Source organism: Amphibalanus amphitrite, unplaced genomic scaffold, assembly GCF_019059575.1.
Source record: "Amphibalanus amphitrite isolate SeventyFive unplaced genomic scaffold, NRLGWU_Aamphi_draft 001164F_arrow, whole genome shotgun sequence".
Taxonomy (NCBI): domain Eukaryota; kingdom Metazoa; phylum Arthropoda; class Thecostraca; order Balanomorpha; family Balanidae; genus Amphibalanus; species Amphibalanus amphitrite.
Window position 1 is genome coordinate 42942 of NW_024882658.1, and position 22688 is coordinate 65629.

Below are 22688 nucleotides of genomic sequence, written 5' to 3' on the forward strand. Positions count from 1 at the left end.
TTTGAGCGTCTTTAGGAGGCGTGCATTGGATCAAAGCGGCGTGCATTCATTGGCAGCGATCGGCACCCGTTACAAAACGACGGATGTCTGTGCTGTATATAATTACAATTGGAGGACTGCGTTCAACATTTAACGTTTAGTTAGGGATTTGGTTGATGAATAATGCAATAGCCAGGGAAGTTCATCGGATCCGTTCTCTGTTCGCAGAATCAGTTCTTACCTACCTGAGTGCATATATTGAATCGAAAAAGAGCAAAAACCTTTAAAAAAAAAATTGTCATACCCATTACCCAAGAGCAGTATTATTTGGTTGCATTAATGCCATATAAACTACACTGGGCAGTGCTTAGGACCTTCATTTGATGACGTCATACTCACCGGGCACGATGAGCGGGAAGGTGACGTCACTGTGCGCGCTGCCGGCAGCGTTTGCGGCGCGGCACGAGTAGACGCCGTTGTCGGCCGGCCGGACGGCGCTCAGCTGAAGACGTTTGTTGCGCAGCGCGCGGCGCGGTGCTCGTGTCAGTCGCACGCCGTTGCGGAACCACTGGTAAGTGACGTCACCGGATCCGTCGGCGCGGCAGCGCAGTGTGACGTCAGAGCCGGGCACGATGGCCGCCGGCGAGGAGGGCGACTGCAGCTGGACGCGGGTCGACGGGTCCATCCCTGCGGGAAGAGACGGCGACGGGTGAGAGGTGCGACCCCATGGTGGCGAGGGGTCATTGAGGTCAAGATTCCAAAAATGACACAGGTAGAACTCCGTAGGTGTTCTGATCGCAGTTGAACGCACTCCCTTTATTTGAACAGCTCAAAACGAAGAAATAGGCAACGACAGTCGACAAACACCTAACTGCTAAGGCACTCATTCCTTTAAAAAACCTAGATCATACTTTCATCTAATTACGTCCCTTGCATCGAATTGTAAATCACGTTATTCCCGTGGTGACTTTGCCGGACCAGAGGGAAGCATTCAGCTGACACGGGGGTCAGCTGGTGCGGGACGGCAGGGGAGGGGCGACGGTGCGGGCGTTCGAAGGCACCCCGCCGCTGGCGGAGATTGAAAAGTTGCGAGGTCCGCCCCCGAACAGGAAATGGCACTAGCCGTCCCGGTGTGGTGTGGATTGGAAGCAATCCCGGGCTGTGACCGAATGGCTCCGCTGTCAGGCCCGGGTTCCGGTGTAAAAGCGACGACGATTTCTATTCTGGATAGACTCCATTGCAGATGTCTGGAATCTAATGGAAATATTAAATCACCGCCTCCGAAAACTCAGAAAACCAGACTATCGGTGCTGATATCAGGATCAGAATCCGGGGCTGCCGAATTTGCTGTATTTGGCTCAATCGCTTTATACTCCCACGCTATGACACGATAGCTTCAGCAGGCTCCATTACACGGACGGACAGCTCAAATGGCCGTCTGTCACACCCTATTCTGTTCCCGCATATGTGTCCCTGCGGCGCACTCTGCCTCTTTGATCGCAGCGCACAGGTGCTGGGTCAACAAACACTCAGAGCCGGCCAGTATCGAACCCCACTGTGCGCCATTAGGGCTCAGCTGAGTACACAGCGCCAAGAAGTGGCCTCCAATGACGACCGCCGCCGTATCTCGGCCACCAATTTATGGCCCCAATGGAATCACTGTCTGACGTCATTGGATCAAACGGCGCCGCCGAAATCACACCGGCGATAAACGGTGTGAGCGAGCCTTTATCAAGAGCCTGTCCACATTCGATAACTGCGGTGTTTGCAATGTGTGCACTTGTAAATGGTTGTCGCCGAAAGCAGCCAGAAGACCAAAGGCGGCGGTTCCCAATAGCCCGAGCACAGCGGAGGGACACTAGCGTTCCCGGCAGCACGGAGGGGCAGTCAAATGATTCATGCAAATTTCATTAGCGGGTAGTCGTAAATAAGGCACACGGTCTGGAAAGCCACAGAACGGCGCGGTTTTCATTAACTAGCGGCGGATAGTAAAACGGCAATAAAAAGTATACATGGCTCGGCCAGCTGTGCTGGGTACGGTGATGGTATTAGACAGTCCACCACAGGGGCGACGGTCGACCCCACCAGTGCATCATCCGTCCCAGAGGCCAGTGCCAGGTCTACCTACAGGGGCCAGCCCGTCAGCTGGCCCGGCCCGCAGAGGCCAGTGTCGGGTCTGTCCACAGGGTTCAGTGCTGGGCCCATCAGTGGACCTTTGCACATGGGCCAGCTCTCCAACGGTGGCCACCTGAGACGCACAGCCAGGCGGTCAGAGCCGTGAGACGGCTGAATGTATTCATATGCTCGCGGTATCTTCGGATGGTTAGAGAAAAACATCGTAATTTCCTCGTAAATAAATACAAATGTGCTAATACTGTGAGCTAAATGTATCAACTGCAAACGGTTTTACATTGCAGGAGCATAGAAAAACGGCCACCAAACGATTTGGTTATGTACGTGCACGTACAGTCTGTCTTAAAAGTACCGCGCAAAGTGGCGGTGGATCCATCAAGCCTGACCGAGAAAGGGCCTGTTTTAATTTAAAGTCACCGACCAATTGACCTAGGGAATGGATAAGGATGTCAGTTGCTTCAGTGACCCAAATTTAGCAGGCCCTTGCTCAGTCAGGCTCGATGGATCCACCGTCACTTTGCGCGGTACTTTTAAGACAGACTGTACTTACATTCGCAAAGCCGGACACATGTGCATAGCATTGAGCATTGTGAATGCGACCGTTTCGCGTTGGCATATCACCTGCTTGAATACGCGATGGCCAATGATAGTGATGACTGGTCGATTTACTATCACATAAATGACTTCCAAATAGCGATATCGGATGCAGTGAGACAGTATGGCGAGCGGAGCGCGGGCTCACTAGGCGCAGCCAGTGGCATTATACTCGTGCGCGTAGAAAAGGCCGGCACAGATCTCGCTCAAAACGGCGCGTGATCATTGGATCAATTCTCGTGGAGCGGATGGTTTTTCAAAGCAAATTCGGTCCGTATTGTCCGAACTAATTGTATGCAGAAGCATCGGACGATGAATTTTGGTAAACGAAGAAAAGTAGACTACCCTTATAAGCGATCGTCATCAGTCAGAGTTCGTATACCCTCGTATACCTACCCAAGAGACCACTCCTAGTTACCCACCTCAATCGCTGGACCCCTCTCTTTTAGGTCCTCTCCTTTAGGCCCTCTATTTTAGGGACTTGTCTTCGCTGCCTGCGACCTTCTCTGTCGCTCCTCGTCTGTCTCAGGGTGGTCGGCCGTCAGAACACGCTCCTGCGAGCACTCCCCCGTCGACAGATACCCCTCCCCCTCCCCGCTGACAGCTCGTCGAGCGCCCACCCGACCGTTTTTGTTCGCCCGCGTCTGTCGGCGCAGTGGCAAATAAATAACGCAGAGCTACGCACAGTGCAGCTAGCCTCGGTTATTCAGCACAAGGCAGTAGGCTACATCACAGCACACATCACAGCATACGCATCACATACATGGTACGGCTCCCCCTGCTAGCAGCACAGTCAGGCAGACGCATACCATCGCTCGCCACCGACCGCGCTCGCTCGGGCCACGATAGCCTCTTTAATCGCGGCACCCCGATGGGCCCGGCGAATCCATCACAGATTGGCGCGGCTGAAACCTAATCCAATTTATTTCTCGCCGCTCGGCAGCGGGAGCTCGCCGGCTCCGCAAATAATGCCGGGCTGCGCGCTCTCCAGCTGCAGAGGGGCAGCCGGCACCCCACCGGGCCGAGGCGGATAGAGCTCAGTAAAACAGCCGCGCCAGTTACAGACGAGCCGATTAGCATCAGTGGACGGCGGCCGCCGCTGCAGACCCAGAGATGCGCCGTCGTTAAACGGCCGGTAACGGCCCTTAGCGTAATGGGTGCCGGGCTGAGTGTCGTACAGGGTCGTACTCAGAGTGTCTGACACTCCGGATAGAGTGCAGCGCAATGCTTAAGTGCACTTGGACACAGCCGAGTGTTAATGCCAGCGACGGAACAAACGTCTGCAGTGCGGCGGTGCTAAACTCAGATAAGTGTATCATGAATCGTGGTGTTAGAAGATGCGGAGTGGCAGAGGCAACATCTGTCGAACGGCGAGAGGCATGGGCTTCAAATGCAAACATGCGACATGGTGTAACTCTCTTCGCCGCGACCAGTCCACTGACAGCGCACTCCATACGGCACATGATCAAATCCTGTGTTCACCTGTTTTGATGAAAAATTTCCGACCCGCCGTACCAGAAATGCAATGGTGCTTTTATGCATTCCAAAGCAGAAGGAAGTCATATATCGCGGTATCGTCAAATGAAAATAAATCCGGTCCCATTTCGTCCTCAGAAGATCTGCCAGAAAATGCTGGACCAAATGTCATCAGTTTATGCAAATACATCGCTGATTAGATGGGCTTCTGAAAACAGAAGCCTTTGCCGAAAATTTGATTCGTAAGTGTGACTCAGTTCTTGATGAGAGTTAATGGATTACGGGAAGTTCAGATTCTTGGGAAATAAAAAAAATGTAATAAAAATAAAGTCAATGAAGCCCAGATTCAATGTCAATTACAAATCTCAAGGATGTTGTTGAGGGAACCTTTTGCCCTTGCCAAAGTCGTCTCTTCACAAAGCTAAAGATTTGCAATAAATCTATAACTATTGGCAGTGTCATCAGATAATAACAGTCACCACGACCGATGATAAAAGAACGCGGCATGGTGTCTGCCGGAAATGCTGAGGATGGAACGCCAGCAGACTGATCCGGCGCGCTGCCGGCTGGGTGGGCGGCAATCACCGTCCTCCGGGGGAGTGGCGGTCATCCACCCCGCCCGACGACCCCCGCTGGCCGCCCCAGGGCCCCGGCGGGGTCCCAGCGGGCCCACCGGACGACCTGCTGGGCCCACAACCAGAGCCGCATACGCCCGACTGTTCAGACTAGCCGCCACAGCGGGAGAGCCGACCGAGGCGGCCGACCGCTGCGAGCCAGCGGAACTGGCAGAAAGGAACCATCGGCCGCGCACATCAGTGATCGGGGCGGATCCGATCGGCGGCAACATCAAAGAGAACAATATTAATTCCCGGCACACATACACCAGGATGTTCAGTGTGAATCGTGAATCGAAAAGCAGTGTCTCCCCGTTTGCTGTTGATTCGCCAGACGTTGACGTGCGGGACGTAAAGAGCGGTCCATACTGGACATCGCGCGAGCAAACCCGACAGCAGGCTCGTGCAGCTGCCACTGTGCAATGTGCATGCCATGTGAACCGGGTGCCGTCTGACAGCCCACATAGTTCGCCGGCAGCTGGGCCAGCTCGCTGTCTCGCCAGCATTCCTCGAGCTGTCAGGCACGCGCCTCGGTGCGGCGGACCACCCGCGCGCCCCGATCCACCCCGCGTGAGAAGGGGAGCGGCCATCGGCTCACAGCCGTCCTGGCCCACTGTTTTGGCGCACTCACCGAGCGCAGACGTCCCGCTAACTGCAGCGGGGTGAACTTTAGGCGGTACTGCTAACAGGACTCGCTGAGTTGTCTGTCTGAGGAGCAGGTGTAGCTCGTGCCAGACTGTCAGCACCGCCCGAGGCCGGGTTTATCGGGGCGCGGTCAGAGCGGAGGCGGCCAATTCGGCGCGCCAGTTACACCCTCGGTGAGATGCGTCACAGAAGGGCCGCCTGAGAAATGGGGACAGATATGGGCGCAAATTGGACATACGGCCGCACTTGTTACGGCCGGTGGGTGAAAATGCAAATTGGACGAGCCCGAGGGTCGGCTGCGGAGGCGCGGGTGACGCGGAACACTTTGAGCCGCGCCGCTGGCCACACACCCCGAACAGATTGACCTTATTAAACTGAACACCTGTTGCCTTTGAACTTTGCTGAAGGCCACCTTAATTCACGGCATCAATTACATTTTAAAGGAAATACGACGACGTTAATCTTGAAAGTGGGCTTTGGCAGAGGAACGCCAGGGTGCTCCGCTTCAAAAGAAAAGTGTAGGCATCCTTCTATGAGTCACCCACACCTCCATGCAGATAACAAAGGCAACGGCAAAGTTGACAACACCCATGGCAGTGTGCACTTAACACAGTGCACAGAGCAAGCAGCGCAATGCGTTTATTAGGTCATCTCTACTGCATGTGACCGAGCGGGAATTTGGTCATGCGGGTTCCTCCCAGCTGCCACATATCACTGACGACATCTCTTTGATCGGTGACCTGTCGCCACGGCCTGTGACGCGCCAGAGACCCCTGACCCCTCTCCCTGAGCCGATCGGGTGGGCCTTCTCCGCCCGTCGTCACCGGTAAACAAGGTGCCTCGTTATCACCTGGCGCGGCTCAGTCGTGGCAACAAATGGCGCGACGGCCGTTTACGCGCCAACCGACGGCTAATGTGGCGCTAATGCGACACACACGGCGCACCGGCGGGGCTCTGGCCGAGGGAGGAGGAGGGAGAGGGGAGGGGAGAGAGGACTGGGGTGGATCTGGCGCAGTCGCGGATTGGGGACCACATCACAAATGGAAGGAGCCAGGAGGTAGGGCGAGGAAAAGAGAGCGTTCCACGTCCAACATAATGCGCACAAATTGAATCCTGCAGTCGACACGCTTTAGAGTAAAGCTATATAATAACAAACAGCGTTATAACAGCTTATCACAAGATGCGTTCAGGTTTTACACGCTGGTCTTTCAGAACAAACAATGTCCCGAGTCAAACGATACCATCACCTGATTTCGACATTCCTTCACGCTGTTTCCCAAACGAGTTTACAGCAATCACACCCATCCAGTTCCACTCGGCGACAAATGACAACCAGTCACCTCACCACAGCTAAAGGAGCCGCACAGCGCGGACAACCCGCACACACCGAGCCGCAGTGTCACCCCGGTCGATGACGTCAGCGTCATCGACTGGAGGCCGTCCGGTCGGTCGGCGCGTTCAGAGAAGACGGTCACACCGGCACCTCCCGGGACCGGTCGGTATCGCGACGCCATCGGCCGCGCTCCGCGCCCAGACAGCCGGACAACTGGACAACAAAGCGGCCGACCGCCAGGAAAGTGGACGCGCCCGGTGAGAACAGAGAGGCCGGGGTGAGAGCATGGCGGCAGGAGGTGAGAAAAGGAAGAACGGGGTGAGACCAGAGGCCAGGTTGAAAATAGAGGGGCCAGAGGTGGAGCTGGGGGGGGGGGGACAGATGTAAACGTCCTGGAACAAGGCGCTCCTCGAAAGAAGCACACTTAAAGCGTTCATTGCACAAAAAACGCCAACTCATTTTTTCCGTCACGCTCAAGTTCCGTGCTTTGTCGATAAATCAAAATGGAGATCGATTAATCGATCGATACAAATGAACCACGTTGCTGGCATTAATATTGAGGCTCCTTCGATGCCTACGAGATTTAGGTTTCTGCAACAGTCATGCCATGTAAAAGCAATCAGAAAACATTCCCTTCGGTCATACCCTTCCACCAAACAAATGATATCCCACCACCCCAACACCATTTCATCAGCGAACTAACACGCTGACATCACTCCTGTGAACGGTTGGCCACCTCTGACTCACAGCACGGTCCCCAGCGGATCACTCTGCCACGGCCATCGGCGTGTCCCCGAGATAAGGAGCATGCCAGCGCGCCCAGGACCTCGGCCGGCAGGCCAGTCCCCGCTGCAGCACGCCGGCTATCTCGTCCTCTCCAAACACGCGGCCAAGGCGACGAGCTCTGTCCCTCGTCTGGACCGTCTCGGAACACTAACGACAATTTATCGCGCGCTCTGTCGCTCCCAGGACGTCGGGGCTCGGCGGCGCCACAGGCCGCTTCGGGGGGCCGTTTTTCGAGCGTCGCCCGCGGCTCTGTTTACAGATGAAGTGGCCGTCTGCTCGCTGGGAAGTCGGCCGACGAGGCGCTGGGATGTCTTCCGACGCTGGGTTGTCTTCCGACGCTGGGCGTCTCCCGACGCTGGGTTGTGTCCCGACGCGCCCAGCTGCCTCCTGCCTCTCAGGAAGTTCTCACGACTCGATGTTTCGTCTCCCGATCCAAACTTTTTTCTCTCCAGTATGCACCCTGTCTCCAGACACTTCGAACTGCTTCAGATACCAATGATTGTCTCCTATACGAAGATTAACAATCAATATCAGTGGACCATTGGTCAACAATTTTCCGATCTGTCCCATTGGCCCACAATATTAAGCTTACGCTCCGAATGCATTTGTTTTCGAGTCGACGGATGTCGCTTTAGAATGCGTATACGATATGAAAGCTCTACAAATCCTTGCTCTGATTGGTAAGGATCAAGGATGAATGACATGATCGAACATGGTACGATCTTTGGCATGTTGAAAAAAACACTTCTGAGATTAGAGAACATCTGTCCGATCTTGATCTCCATCTGAGTGGCTTACTGAATTCGGAAATAACGCAAATGGGAATTTAAAATAAGCGGTACGATCTCACATACCTATGAATGTACATTAATGATGCCCTTCTCGCATAACAAAACAGCGAACGTTCAAAACCGTTATAAACTTTCTTTTCATCTTGAATATATAACGATGCCTTTGATGCGTCTCGAGTGACATCACCTTGATGAATTTGTTTGCTGTATTAGGTAGGTATTCCGAAGCGAAATTATCGCCCAAACACAGGCAGGAATGCGATGTTACGTGCTTGGCGACAAAATGTTGACATCGAACCGTTATCCGACGGCTAGTCATGTTGAAAGCCACACCGATTCGTGGCGTAGTGTCGTGACACAAACATAAACTCAGCTGGTAGGTAATTGCTAGACTTATGGTTCGCTTATGAGCTATGCAAACATGAACATTGAACAGGTGCAATCTGCTCATCCTTAATTATGCAATCTGCAATTCATGTGCAGTGTGCATTACAACGATGACCCAAGCCACATCCCCGTCTCGCACCTCATTTACATCTATCAGCGATCAATTTATAGGGGGTGGGCAATGCAGTGCAAGTAGCCCGACCACATGCAATAATTACATGCAATAATAACAATACGCGCCCATTGAGCCTATGTAGAGGACTGTATTTAAACACGGCTGAGTGGGTATGGCCATTGCAGCTAAGGGATAGTGCCCGTTGTGAACTCCGGCTGAATCCACATGGAGTTATTCGCTGGTATTCACAACCGAAGGTATGCAGTACGCTTTCAAGAGCGGAGAATATACTGCAAGTGTCACCCATGCGTCACGATTGTCACGAGTCTGACACACGCGCCGCAGTCGAGACAGACGGTGCGTCGCTCAGCGCCACCGATGCGTCACCATTGTCACGAAATTGACAGGTGCGCCGGGTCCCGCCTGTCAGCCGTCGCAGCCTTCCCCTCGCGCGCACACTCGGTCAGACAGCGCACGTGACGGCGCCGCGCACAAACAGACGCACGTGAGACAAAAGCGACGCGCCGCCACGCCGCGGCTAATGATGGCGCACCGGCGGCGTGCCGCGGCGCCATTAAAATGCCACGCGGCGTGAAGCGGTGCGTTGCAGCTGCCGCGCGTCGACGGAGACGCGCCACAAGCGTCGAAGGCCGACCGCAAACGTCGCCGCCGACGTCGGTCCAGACGAAATGAAAGTGGACGCGTCGGCGCGGCGGGGTTTAGAGCCGGACCCGGTGAGATGTGGTGCAATGATTCACCCACAAAAAATACAGCCGGGGAAGAATAGAGGGGGAGACGAGAGAGAAAGAGAGAGAGCGAGAGAGAGGGAGAGAGACATGGGCGGATCTAGGGGAACTTTTTGGGGGGGGTCACAAGTCGGCCGACATGCCGGGTCTGATAGATGAATTCTGACGACCGGGGGGGGGGGGGGGGGGGTAGGGAGCGAGTATCTCGAGATCAAATGACATTTGATCTTCGTCGTTTCTAAGATGAAGTTTTATCATCGTAAGTCACTCGACTCAGTAGTTTTAGTTAGTGAAACCCACCTATACAGGGGCGTCGCCACGGGAATTTTGTACTGGGGGGGGGGGCGGATTAACCGACTTAAAAACCCAGAAGTAGACATAGTTACCTCACTTTTAGCCTAATGCATTAGGCAAAAAAAACATTTGTCAAAACACAGCTCTAAAACACAAATATTACAACCCTTTTAGCACGCTAGTACAAGCCGGAGTTCCTTCACAGTACACATATGAATTCCGACTCAATTTGACACGGTTGGTTTACATTCACGATCTCTCTTATTGATTGGTGTATGAATCGGCGGCGCGAAGCGCGGAGAAAATTTGCAAAAGCATTTGTCAAAACACAGCTCCAAAACACAAATTTTACCACCCTTTTAGCATGGCAGTACAAGCCGGAGTTCCTTCACAGTACACATATAAATTCTGATTGAATTTGACACGGTTGGTTGGTGTAATTACAGGGTGTCCCAAAAATAATGTCACACCTGTCCAGCGTCAATTGCATGAAAATAACAAACATGAGAGGTGCGCTTTTCTTACATATGTATCCCACCTTCTCCCTGATACGGGCAAGGATATGTTCCGGAACATCAGACATCAACATGTCCAGCTTCTGTGGACTGATCTTGGACCAGACAGATCGAACGTTCCTGGTCAGCGTGCCTTCAGATTATTCTGGTGCCATTTTGATCACCTCTTACCGGGCGATCGCCCTAAGATTTTCTATCGGCGACAGGTCGGGACTATTTCCCGGTCATTTGTCCTTCTCCCAGAATGCTGGGAAGTTCGATCTGCACCAGTCCTGCGTCGTTCTAGCTCGATGAGCCGGGACCCCGACCTGTTGAAAGATGGCCCTGGACATGTTCAGCAGAGGTTTTCGGCTGGAAACGTGACTTGGTGGGCTTCAGCTTTAGAAGCAGCCTCCAGTACCGATGAATTGTCAACTTGGAGACTGGATGACTGTTAGCAATCAGCCCCCTTGCCAGATTCCTTGTGGATAAGCCCGTATTTAGCTCCGCAGTTCGCGATGTCGAGCTGCACTACCCGGCTGGCGGAAGTCTTCCTGCCGCGACCTAGCTTGTTCCCAGACGTCTATCCGCTTCTGTCGCAAGACAACCAGCGCCAAATCGTGCGGCAACTCGTGCCCAGTGCCTCGGCTACCAGGCCGTGGGTCATTCCGCCGCCAACCATGTCGACTGCCCCGCTGCGGGACGATTTGCTCTGCAGTTTTGCCATCCTGGACACATGGTCCGCGCGCGCTGGGTACTGCCCCGAAAATGACCTCCGTCCACCCCTTGACCGGTCAGGGTCACAAAAATTTGAAGGTCACGTGACTAGAATGTAGCCAATATGGTCTGGGAGCCAGTAACGGCGAAATTATATTGATATTGCGCCGTAGAAGGCAAAATAAAGGTTGTGAGAGGGTGTGACATTAATTTTGGGACACCCTGTACAGTCACGATTTCGTATTGACCTGTACGTACATGAATCGGCGGCGCGAAGCGCCGCGAAAAATTTGCAAAAACATTTGTCAGAACACAGGGTGGTCTCCTCTCTAGAAAGGACCACCTCTCTACTGCGGGCCTCCTCTTTTCACAGGGCCTCTCAACTACAGAAGGCCTCCTCTCTACAGAGGGCTTCCTCTCTACTGAGGGTCTCTCCCTTTCAGAGTGGTGTGTGGCCGAAATCCGTTGAGTTTTTAATTTTGGGTATAGGTAGGGGCACCAGGAATTAAATTCATGACCATCCCCTTGGAGTTTTCCTGGATCATCCCCTGGTGCTCGCACGGTTGAGACAAAAACGAGTAAGATTCTGGCCTTCAATACGCCTTTTCACGCAACACGATCCAGAAAAACAAAGGTATTAGCTCATAAGTGTTTGACAGGTGATTTCAGGGGCGTAACTTTGTATACTTTTGAGGGTGCAGTTGCACCCCCAAAGTTAAATTATGCACCCTCAATGTTTATGTTGCACCCCCAATGTGTCATCCCTTTATTGGCACTAAGAATTATAAAATACGCAAAATTCTTTGTTTCAAATACAGAGCAAGAATATTCAATGTAAAATGGTGAAATAAAACAAGTGCACTCATGATATTTTGTCAGTAGTTATGCACGACTGGAAAGACTGGATCCGCGCGAATAATGTGAGCTGACATACGCCGAATTTCGATTCTGGCCAAACATGGTCTCGAGTAATAGATAACAGGTTAAAGGTCATTTAGGTAGGGTCATATGATTTTTAAGGGTGTGTGTAAAATTTAGTAACTCGAGGATACTAAAAGTTTCGTCGCGATCAGCCGCTTTTTGCGCTAGTTATTCGCGAAAAACTGAGTAGGGTCGATCCGACCCCCCCCCCCCTCCCTACAAGGGCGAGGGTTAAAGTTTCGAAAGAACCTACCCTACTCGTCGAGCACTGTCCATCTTCGCTCGCTCGTTATGTATGTACATATGTAAATTTGTACATGCTCCTTAGGAGGCCCCTGCGAACTGGAGGCCCCGCCACTTGGAGGCCCCTTCCCTAGTTTGCACCCCCAATGTCGTTTCCAAAGTTACACCCATGGGTGATTTTGAGCATGCAAGACGGCGTCTATAACGCATTTAGGTCTTCGGCTTTTGGGGGGGGTCAAATGACCCTCTCAGACCTTTTGGGGGGGGTCATGACCCCGTGGACCCCCCCCAGGATCCGCCACTGGAGAGAGAGATAGAGAAAGAGAAGAGAGAGGAGAGAGGGAGAGAGCGAGAGAGAGAGAGAGTCAGAGAGAGAGCCAGAGAGAGAGAGAGAAAGAGAGAGAGAGAGAGAGAGAGAGAGAGAGAGAGAGAGAGAGAGAGAGAGAGAGAGAGAGAGAGAGAGAGACGAGAGATGATTGAGATAGGATATGAAAAAGGGTGAGGGAAGGAGATAAGAAACAGGGAGAAAGGAGAGAGGGGAGCTGCAGAGAGACAAGACTGCACGAAGGAGCGGCCCGCCGACGGGATGGTTATCCGAACTCACACATCCCTGGCAGGTGTCGACGCGGCCAATCCGGCGCGCTAAGTCGCCGCAGCAATTTATGATACGCGGCGCCGGTCGGAGGCGGACACTTTGTCACGGAGCCTCCACCTCCGCTGACGTCACCATCATTGACACGCAATGAATCAACGAGCGCTGCAGCGTCAACAATCTGATATCGTTTTTTGCCATTAATGCGGTGGATTCCACCCGCGGTGAAGTGGTTTACTGCAGGCAGCGCCCGGCGCTCTGCACCGCGGCCCGGCTCAATGTCGTCTTTTGCACGGCGGGCATTTTTCGCGTCTGTCGGCGGCGGAGACTGTCGGGGCGGCGGCGGATCGGAGGGATTTGAGCGCGCTCCATTTATCACCGTCGGCCGATAGCCGTGATCACCGCAGTAACTGTGAGAGGGACTGGGGTGTCCGTGAGCAGGCACTGCGGGCACGGTGGCACTAACACTCCTCAACTCTGAACTTCAGAGTAGGTATGCAATAAATGTGATTGGGTACCAGTCGGTCGCAAGTAGAAATCAGAGTATCGACGGAGCTAACACTTGCTAATGAGTGAGACGAATGTCAAAACTCGAGCATCTGATCAGTTTTGGTATTTGGTAAGAAAATGAACCTCTTATCAAGCGATTGTTAATTTCAAATGTTTTGGGCGTGACAATAAGACGATTCAAGTAAATAAGCATTTGTATTCTGTGTTGTGTGCTGCAAGTAACGTGTTTCCTTCTCAACAAACAGAGAATTGTGTTGCTTCATGGTCAGCTCGGTCGAGGAGGAGCGTCCCTTTATGGTCCTCAGTCGTGGAGGGGCCAAAGGGAAGCTCTTACAGCAGCCGTAGACGTGAAGGGACGTCCCTCCATGGTCTACAGTCATGAACAGACGTCCCTCCACGGTCCACACGGAGGAGCCCTCGCTCGCTGGGCAGTGCACGGCTGGACACCGGCCATTAATAAGGAGCGCAGCGTTCGACAGGTGGCCTTGTCTGGCACAGGGGTAGTCCGACAGACGCCATTTATCGCAGAATTCCCGCTGCCACCTGAACGGCTACGGCTCCAAACCACGGAACTTGCCACGGAAGGTTGTTTATGATATGGTGAAGGCAGAAAACATGATCAGCGCGTGCCTGCGCTAATGAACGTGCTTCTGTAAAAATTCCCGCGTTGATGGTCTCTCGAAAATGATTTGGCAGGTTTTGGAGGGACGCTCTAACCAGGAAAACTATCCTGATTTGACACCATGTGTATATTACCAAGACAGCTAGACAGGTGTTTAATCTTGTTAGTCCGTGAAAATGCAGAATGTTCTTACTTTAAAAGTTCGTAGATTGAGGCATTGTTAAGCAGAAGAACATGAACAACATGCATGGTTTATCTGCTGATAAATAGTACTGGTTCTACCGACAAAGAAAGTAACGACTAAATTCTAACAAAAAATGAGAGCAGGATCAGGGGCGGATCCAAGGGGGGGTCACATGGGTCATGGCCCCCCCTTGAGGCCCGGGGGCCCAAAGACCTTCAGGGGGCACCACCGGCCTATCAGGGGTATCACAGTCCTGACAGGGGCACCACAGGACCGCCAGGGGCACCACAGGCCTAGCAGGGACACCACGGGCCTGGTGCCCCTGGGCCCTAACAGGACTGTAACGCCCCTGACAAGCCTGAAGTGTCCCCGGCAGGCACGTGGTGCCCCTGACAGGCCTGAGGCGCCCCTGCAAGGCCGGTGGTGCCCCTGGCAGGCCTGTGGTGTCCATGGCAGGCCTGTGGTGCCCTTGCTAGGCCTCTGGTGCCCCTGACAGGCTTGTAATGCCCCTGGAAGGACTGTGGTGCCCCTGGGCCCTGACAAGCCTGAGGTGCCCCTGACAGGCCAGAGGTGCCCTTGCTAGGCCTGTGGTGCCCCTGGCAGGCCTCTGGTGCCCCTGACAGGCTTGCGGTGCCCTTGAAAGGACTGTGGTGTCCCTGGGCCCTGACAAGCCTGAGGTGCCCCTGACAGGCCCGCGGTGCCCTTGTTAGGCCTGTGGTGCCCCTGGCAGGCCTCTGGTGCCCTTGCTAGGCCGCTGGTGCCCCTGGCAGGCCTCTGGTGCCCTTGCTAGGCCGCTGGTGCCCCTGGCAGGCCTCTGGTGCCCCTGCGCCCGGAGAGGACTGGTGCCCCTGAAAAGTCTGAAGTGCCCCTCGGCAGGCCCGTGGTGCCCCTGACAGGCCCAAGGTGCCCCTGCGAGGCCGGTGGTGCCCCTGGCAGACCTCTGGTGCCCCTGGCAGGTCTGTGGTGCCCCTGGCAGGTCTGTGGCGCCCCTGGCAGACCTGTGTTGACTGGTGCCCCTGCTAGGTCGCTGGTGCCCCTCACAGACCTGTGGTGCCGCTGGGCCTTGACAAGCCTGAGATGCCTGGCTATGACAGGCTCGTGGTGCCCCTGATAGACCAGTGGTGCCCTTGCTAGGCCTGTAGTGCCCCTGGCAGGCCTCTGGTGCCCCTGCTACCCCTGCGCCCTGAGAGGACTATGGTGCCCCTGAAAAGCCTGAAGTGCCTCTCGACAGGCCCGTGGTGCCCCTGGGCCCTGACAGGCCCAAGTTACCCCTGCGAGGTCGGTGGTGCTCCTGGCAGGCCTCTGGTGCCCCTGGCAGGTCTGTGGTGCCCCTGGCAGGCCTGTGTTGACTGGTGCCCCTGCTAGGCCGCTGGTGCCCCTCACAGGCCTGCGGTGCCCCTGGAAGGACTGTGGTGCCCCTGCCCCTAGGGGTGCTCATGGGCCCAACAGGCCCGTTGTGCCCCTGACATGCCTGTCGTGTATACTTGCTAGACCTGTGGTGCCCCTGCTTCCTGGCAGGCCTGTGGTGCCCCTGGCGGGCCTGTGGCGCCCCTACAAGGTCGTAGGTGCCCCTGACAGGTTTGTGGTGTCCCTGGAAGGACTTTGGTGCCCCTGACAAGCCTGAAGTGTCAAGGACAGACCCTTTAGACGCCAGGGTCAAGTTCGTCGGACTGACAACGATTTGCTTACCTGATAACGTTCCTGGTAAGTACTCTTTACTCAGCGTCCACAACATATATACACATAGCACATTCATATATACTTGCTTACAATTGGTAAATGTGGTTGTGGCTAAGAGGTAAGATACTGACTAAAAATAAAAAATAAAAATAAAAAAAAACTGAAAATGGGGGCACCACCAAAATGAAGTGGACGAAATCCGTTGAGTTTTTTAATTTTGGGTATAGGTAGGGGCACCACTTCGATTCATGACCCTCCCCTTGGAGTTTTCCTGGATCCGCCCCTGAGCAGGATACTGCAGACTGGAACTTGCGCACACCCGTGAATCAAAGCTGAGCTCACCTATTCCTATGTCGCGCAAAAAGCACCAGTCCTTACACGCCCTTCTTATAGCCCAGTACACACTAAAGACGGTAGGGGAAGTTGGGGCAATGCCGGAGTTGGGGAAAAGCCGAAATTCGAGATATTTCGAAAACCGTAAGACATGGATGCCACCTGTCAGTGATGCTCTGAAGCTTAAGTGACTACAATTATCGCATGTTTGTTACGAGTCGTCATTCGGAATACTTCGACTGTGAGGGCGCCAAGAGCGTTTTCAAGGTACGTTTCCCTTGTACTACATGCGCCTTTGAAGCTGCATTTTTTACTCATTATGCTACCGTTTGTCTGGCCAATTCGGTCAAGTAATCTTTAGCATGTCTTTACATAAGTGTGCTGCCTATTTGAAATTTATACAGCACGTTGAAAAGTTATGGGCCTGCAAATGAAAGTATGGCTGGCTGGGGTAATGCCGAAAACGTGCGATTACGCACGTGTTAAAAGCACGCTACGTGGACTTTACTGCTGTAGAATAGCAACGCGTATTTTTAGTCACACAAATTACACTTTCAACCGACACAACGGCCTGTTACCTATAAGGAATGATTTACCTGGCATTTTCTTATTATATCACACAATTATAACTTCCAGTGTGCACCGCGTCCTCAAGCTCTTGAAACGTGTGTCAGCTTTGATGAATTCTGGATAAAGTTTGAGATAAAATGGCAAAACATCAATGTCGGCATTCCCCGTGGATCATTTCTCCCATTTTCGGCTTTCCCCGCAGTCCGGGGCAACGCCGAAAAAGTCACTTCTTTGATATTTTTAGTTTGTGCGCTTAACGGTATGCGAATTCATCAAATGCGCCTGGTATGTTTGAAAGGCAAAAGACTGGCCTCTCGAATGACGCCAACAAGAATAGCGTATGTTGTCTACCTTGCGTGCTACGGGCGTCAGAAAAAAAGTCTTCGGCGTTCCCCCAACTTCCCCTATGTATAAGAACGTCACTTCTTTTCACAGCCACCGCTCTAAGGGTCAGATTATGTGGATTGATTGAGTGAGCGGCTGTGTTGTTACCGCCAATCGGGTTTGATTGGCCCTCAAGGCTGAACGGTCGCGGGTGGCTCCCTGCCTGAACAGCTGGAGCAGCCCAGTCGGCGGTCGGACAAACAACAACGCAGTCAAGTCAACTAGGTTACCTCAGCATTTCAAGTGTACTATTTGTACTAAACGATATAGTGCTACAAAATTGGATGGCATGATAACAATGCACTGCAGTTTTGATTACAAAGATTTAAGGTACCAGTAAAACGCCTTTTGGGCGACCAACGGAGCGAGCGAGAGGATGGGCCTTGCACGTGCGAAATTGCGAGGGGGTACCTCCAACTAACTTGTGCACTGCACCCTTCTAACCGGTCTTTAGCGATGTGCCAATTTTCAGCGCAATCGGCCTAGCCGTTCTCGAGATCTGGAAGCGGCACACTGCACGCGCGCACGTGCAAGCGGGGTCCAAACTGACTTTTGCACGGCACCCTACTAACTGGTCCCCAACCGTGTACCAAATTTGAGCGCAATCGGCCCAGCCGTTCTCGAGATCTGGGAGCGCCCTCTGCACGTGCGCACGTGCTGTAGCACCCCAACCTTAACACATGCAGATGAATTATCTGATGGAGACCTAACTGTGTACCGAGTTTCAATTCAATCGGCCCAACCGTTGTGCCGTTATTGAGGTTGCAATTTTGGGGGTTCTTAAAAAATGTCCAACTTTACCACGCGCCACGTGCGGTGGTTGGCAAGAACGCATGGTGGCCATCACACCACATAACTTTTACGTCCAAGTGACATTCAGTAAAGAAGACCGCTTGTCAATCGGATGTCCCGTTCCTAAGATATTAGCTTTCGAAGAGCGTCCCCACGGCCGGCCGGCCGGGGCCGGCCGCTCATACTCAGGATTTTCCCTTAATTCAGTACTGAGACTCCGCTCGCTTCGCTCGCTCCGTAATAAACGCGTTTTATTTATACGGATAATCCTGTTTTAGTAAATCCCTTCTTATCACCCCCGCATTCCTAATTCTTGCAACTCAAGCTGCTATTCGCTGACAGCATTCCATTTAGCTAGGTAAGTTGAACACGAGTATGAGCGCCTCTCTGCTATTCTGAACAAGATTCGACCCGCACACCACTTGTGCTTTACGACGGTGCACTCGTGCATGGAGCACCTTCATCCATTTAGGATCGGCGATATAAAGCGCACGTGAGTGATTGTAGTAGTGTCTCCCCCTGACGGCCAACGACGTATGATGGTCCCCTGTCGTCTGAGACCTGAACCGGCCCCTCGCAGAGACAGTAATGCTACGGCACCCATTTCACAAAGCACTAAAGATCGTTCTCATGCAGGGCCGACGCTCGCCAAATAAGGCGGAATCGATGACGTCAAAATCGCGGCGGGCGGCAGCGGTGTCGGTCTCAGCGTCAATGGTATGTGGATGCACGTGACAGTGGGCAGCCGAGAAACCCACCTGATCTAACGACTCCGGAATCAAACGTGATTCCTGGATACCTGAAACTGCATGATGAAAGTGGGACCATGACATTGATACGAAAGTCACCACTTGCACCGTCTGTTGCATTTTCCTGCAAAATGTGCATGAGGTTAATCGCATAGTAATCGCATTATCTTGTCGTGATTAATTCAGCGATAGTAGTTTGTGTCAGTCATGCACCGCTGTGTGTGATTGTATTCTAATGTAACGTAAATCACTCCCTCTGAATGCGTTGCAAGTGGAGATAGTGCTCTCGGTAGCCAAGCCAGACAGTAGACAGTATTTCGTCGTTGGGGATAGAGGCATACGGAGAGTGGAGTCGAGAGATTATAATGGATTATGCAATTACTATTGTGCTCTGTTACATGCACTAGCCACTAGGCAGCTCGACATACTAAAATTATTTCGAATGAGAACCCTACCATTTTATGGATGAAGATTTCTGAAAACGAAAGGAACAGAGAATATTCATCTAAAATGTAATTGATCACTTAGTAAACAAGCTGATAATCAGGAAACTGAAATACATATAACGAAAAATGCGAATGAAAAATGTAGCTACGCTGAACACGGCGAATCTTCAATTAAGAACACCGATATATTTTCTGGGAAAGTACATTTGCCGCTGATGACTCAGGGTTCAATAATTTCCATATTTATGTACATTCAGGCTTTTAAAACGTCGCAACCAAGAGCGCTGGATGTCAGCACCAACTGCCGAGGGCCAGACGATATCAGGAATCCCGAGGATATCTCAGGCTGGTCATCGCGAGCCATGTCGATTCCCACTACAGCGCACACCATTAGCAGAGTGGCAGGATGAAGCACATAACGTAATGAACACGCTGGAAACCCGGCTACACGTCATTAGCGGAGCGCGGGGAGCGGGCCAGGGCGCCGGGGTGCACCCTTTCTATAGGGACAGCGGATATATGTGAGGCCCATTCCATGCGGCGCGGCGGTGTGATATACAATTCCTGACAGTCGGCAAAGGGGTGGAGCTTGATTAGGACGCACCCCACAGCACCACGGCGATTCGACCCCGCCGTATGTACCTAACCCTGAGAGGAACGGGGGTGGCCGTGTGTGCTTTGTTGTTGGATTCCACAGAATCCCGGAAACGGCTGTTAGTGCCTGTGTTCCACCTAGAATACTGTGCTACCCAAGAACACCGTTATGATGCTCAGCGCAGTGAGGATTCCAATGTCATTCTTTGCACTAACAGAGCAGCTTCACAGAACACTGGAACTGTCTTTCATGCATTTATGTAGTTTGATTTTACAGGGCAAATTTACAAGATGACACAAAGGTACCCATGGTACCTTTTACCGAAGCCTCCATGCCCCCAATAATAAGCAATGGGCGATAAGAGCCTTTACCTTAAGATACCTACTTTTTACTTTTACCTCTACTATAAGTCAGCATATTTCTAAACTGGGGGCTTATCGACCGCTGACAGAAGCGGCGAAAACCGTTCACAGAAAGGCGCTCAGCAGGTCACTATTTACCCAGTGTACCACCGACCGACACTGGCTTTCATTGGTCCACGGTAGCTCCCCAGTGGAGCGCCTCTTTTGGTGTGTCAGTGGCTGCAATAAGCCGGGGTACAGGTCCCCAGCGGAGCAGCCCATTCGACGCGTCAGGACCGGTACGGGGGCACCTGCGATCAGCCGACCTCCCGCCGGCCGGGCAGGCACGGGCAGACCAGCTCATTTGCCGGCGGCCATCAGCGTTATTTATGTGGCAATTTTTGTCTGAAATTTACGAGTTGGCTACGCTGCCGGACTCGCGACTCCCCTGGCACACGGCAGCGAAATGAATTATTTGGCAGATCATCTGGAACTAAGAGAGTTACTGGACGCAGTGGGATATACGAGGCCCAGTCGAGGAAGGGGGTTACCAGGGATTTAGCACGCCGCATGTCTGACAACTGTGAACGAATGGGGAGGTAGCAGCAGGTTGAGGTGTTTCTTCGTGGGATGACCTCAATAAACATTGTAAGCACCACACCGGACGAGATGCTGGAAGTCCCGAATACCACTGTATTGCAGATCAGTCGACCTGGAGCCCAACAAGAATGCGAGAAGAGGAACTGACAGAAGGTATGCGGAGTTTGTAATAAGTCTTTGTATTTAAAATACTGGGCAAAATTGTCAGATGCACACACAAATAAATAGAATAACTAAAAAATAAGAAGCAACTAAATAAAACCCAAACTGTCATTCATGCCATTGTAATAGGTTAGCTATAATCCCGCAGATGTAGTCAGTTGAATGTAGAGCACCTCCGGCTGCCTCCCTGCCCGCCCTGCCGGCCCCGCTGGCCCGCTCCTCTGCGCTGTGTGGTCGGCGGCCGTCACCCGTCCAAGGTCCCTCCGCACCGGCCGGCCGGCCCTGTCGCGTCGCCGAGACACCGACCGGGCGACGGAGCAGAACAGGGCGACACGACGGCGCGGCCTTTGAGCGCAGCCGCCGAGCCGGAGGTGCCCGCCCGGATTAGCGGTCCGCACTCTCGGCTCCAGACCGAGCTGATAACGGGGAGAACACCGGGCTGCAGCGGGATTCGGCAGAGAAAGGTGCAAAGGAAGTCGTGTGTGAGCGCTATAAGAACATAGTCTACAGAAAGAACAGGAGTGCAAGCCGGCGCACGGTGCTGAGACTGTGGTACTGAAAAGGCCAACATTTCGGGACGGTGCCGAATGTCGAGCAGGATTTGCATGAAACGGACGACATGACGCATGCCGAGCGAGCAAGTAGTTCGAACTGCGTCATCAGCATGCAAGTGACGTAGCCGTAGTGGTGGTGGGAGCAGGACAAATCATCGTGTCAGGACGCCGTATGTTATTCATAGCAATGACACGGTGCAGGCTTGTGGCCGTCATTGGCGCTCGCTTTGCATCAGCAGGAGATAGCCGATGGTGAGCCGTCAGAGTGAGCGCTAGTGCGAGATTTTCAAAAAGGAATGAGGCCGAAGACTGATGGACATGAGTATGACCAATGAACTGATCACATGTAGAGAATATGCAGGTATCACATGTAGCGGTTGTTTTTAAGCAAATGTGTTTTTTAACATGCAACATTGGTTCGGTATACGTTGCATGCCATTTCGTACTCCTCTTTCATAAATTGGTTGATCTCATCTCATCCATTTCCAAGAGTTGATCTGTGATCACCACTTGTTGCCGTTCAGCTCCGATGCCCGTGTCACTGGGGCAGTCTCCTAATTGGGCTGCGGCCCAGCGCGGCAGCCGCGACGTTCCGCGACGACGCGACACTCCGCGACGGTGCGACGGTTTGCGGACGAAGCGACGGTTCGCGGACGGTCGCCGCGGCCCGCGGCCACCTGTCAGGCCAGTGTGTCGTGCAATCGGGCCCGGGATGATTAACGAGCCAGACGCGCCTCTCTAGAGCAGATACCGGTGGTGAGTGAGGGGATGCACGGCACCGGCGAGGTGTGGTTAGACACGGAGCAGAGGGATGGGACAGGGCTGGCAGCTATGAAAGTGAAGCTGATGAGGCCAAGGAGAAGGTAACAGGACGAAGCATCGACCAATTTGCGAATGCAGTACATGCCGTACATTTTCAGAACAGGAAAACGAAGAGAAAATTAACTCAGTCAGCCAAAAAAAAAGGAGAAGAGAGACGATAACTACCGGGAAAATGCAGGAAAAACCTGTCGATTTGGGGAGGGAAAGAGAGTTGTAGGCCGGTCAGAGGGAGAGGGCAGAAGGGATATGCAGGCCTTCAACTCGCCCTGGGCAGGAAAGGAGAGGTGACGGTTAGGGGAGAAGAGAAACCCCGGTCTGCCCCGGGGAGGAGACGATCCCGGCCTGCCCCGGGGAAGAGACGAGGGGCTCCTCTCACTCGGCCGCCCCGCGTCGGTCAGTCACGGTACATCGCCGCCGGTCGATGCTCCATTAGGGGGCTGCCGACGCCCGGAGGCGCACCACTGGCTGATGAATGGACCTCAGT

At 53.2% G+C, this 22688-nt stretch overlaps 1 protein-coding gene across 1 annotated transcript in view; it reads right to left on the reverse strand.

The window, feature by feature from the left end:
* LOC122370737 (inactive tyrosine-protein kinase 7-like) overlaps window positions 1-22688 on the reverse strand; it is a 50838-nt gene that overhangs the window by 15822 nt on the left and 12328 nt on the right. The window contains exon 3 of the mRNA XM_043346605.1: window positions 379-666. Coding sequence (XP_043202540.1) covers window positions 379-666 — 288 coding nt within the window. The remainder of the gene's footprint in view (window positions 1-378; window positions 667-22688) is intronic.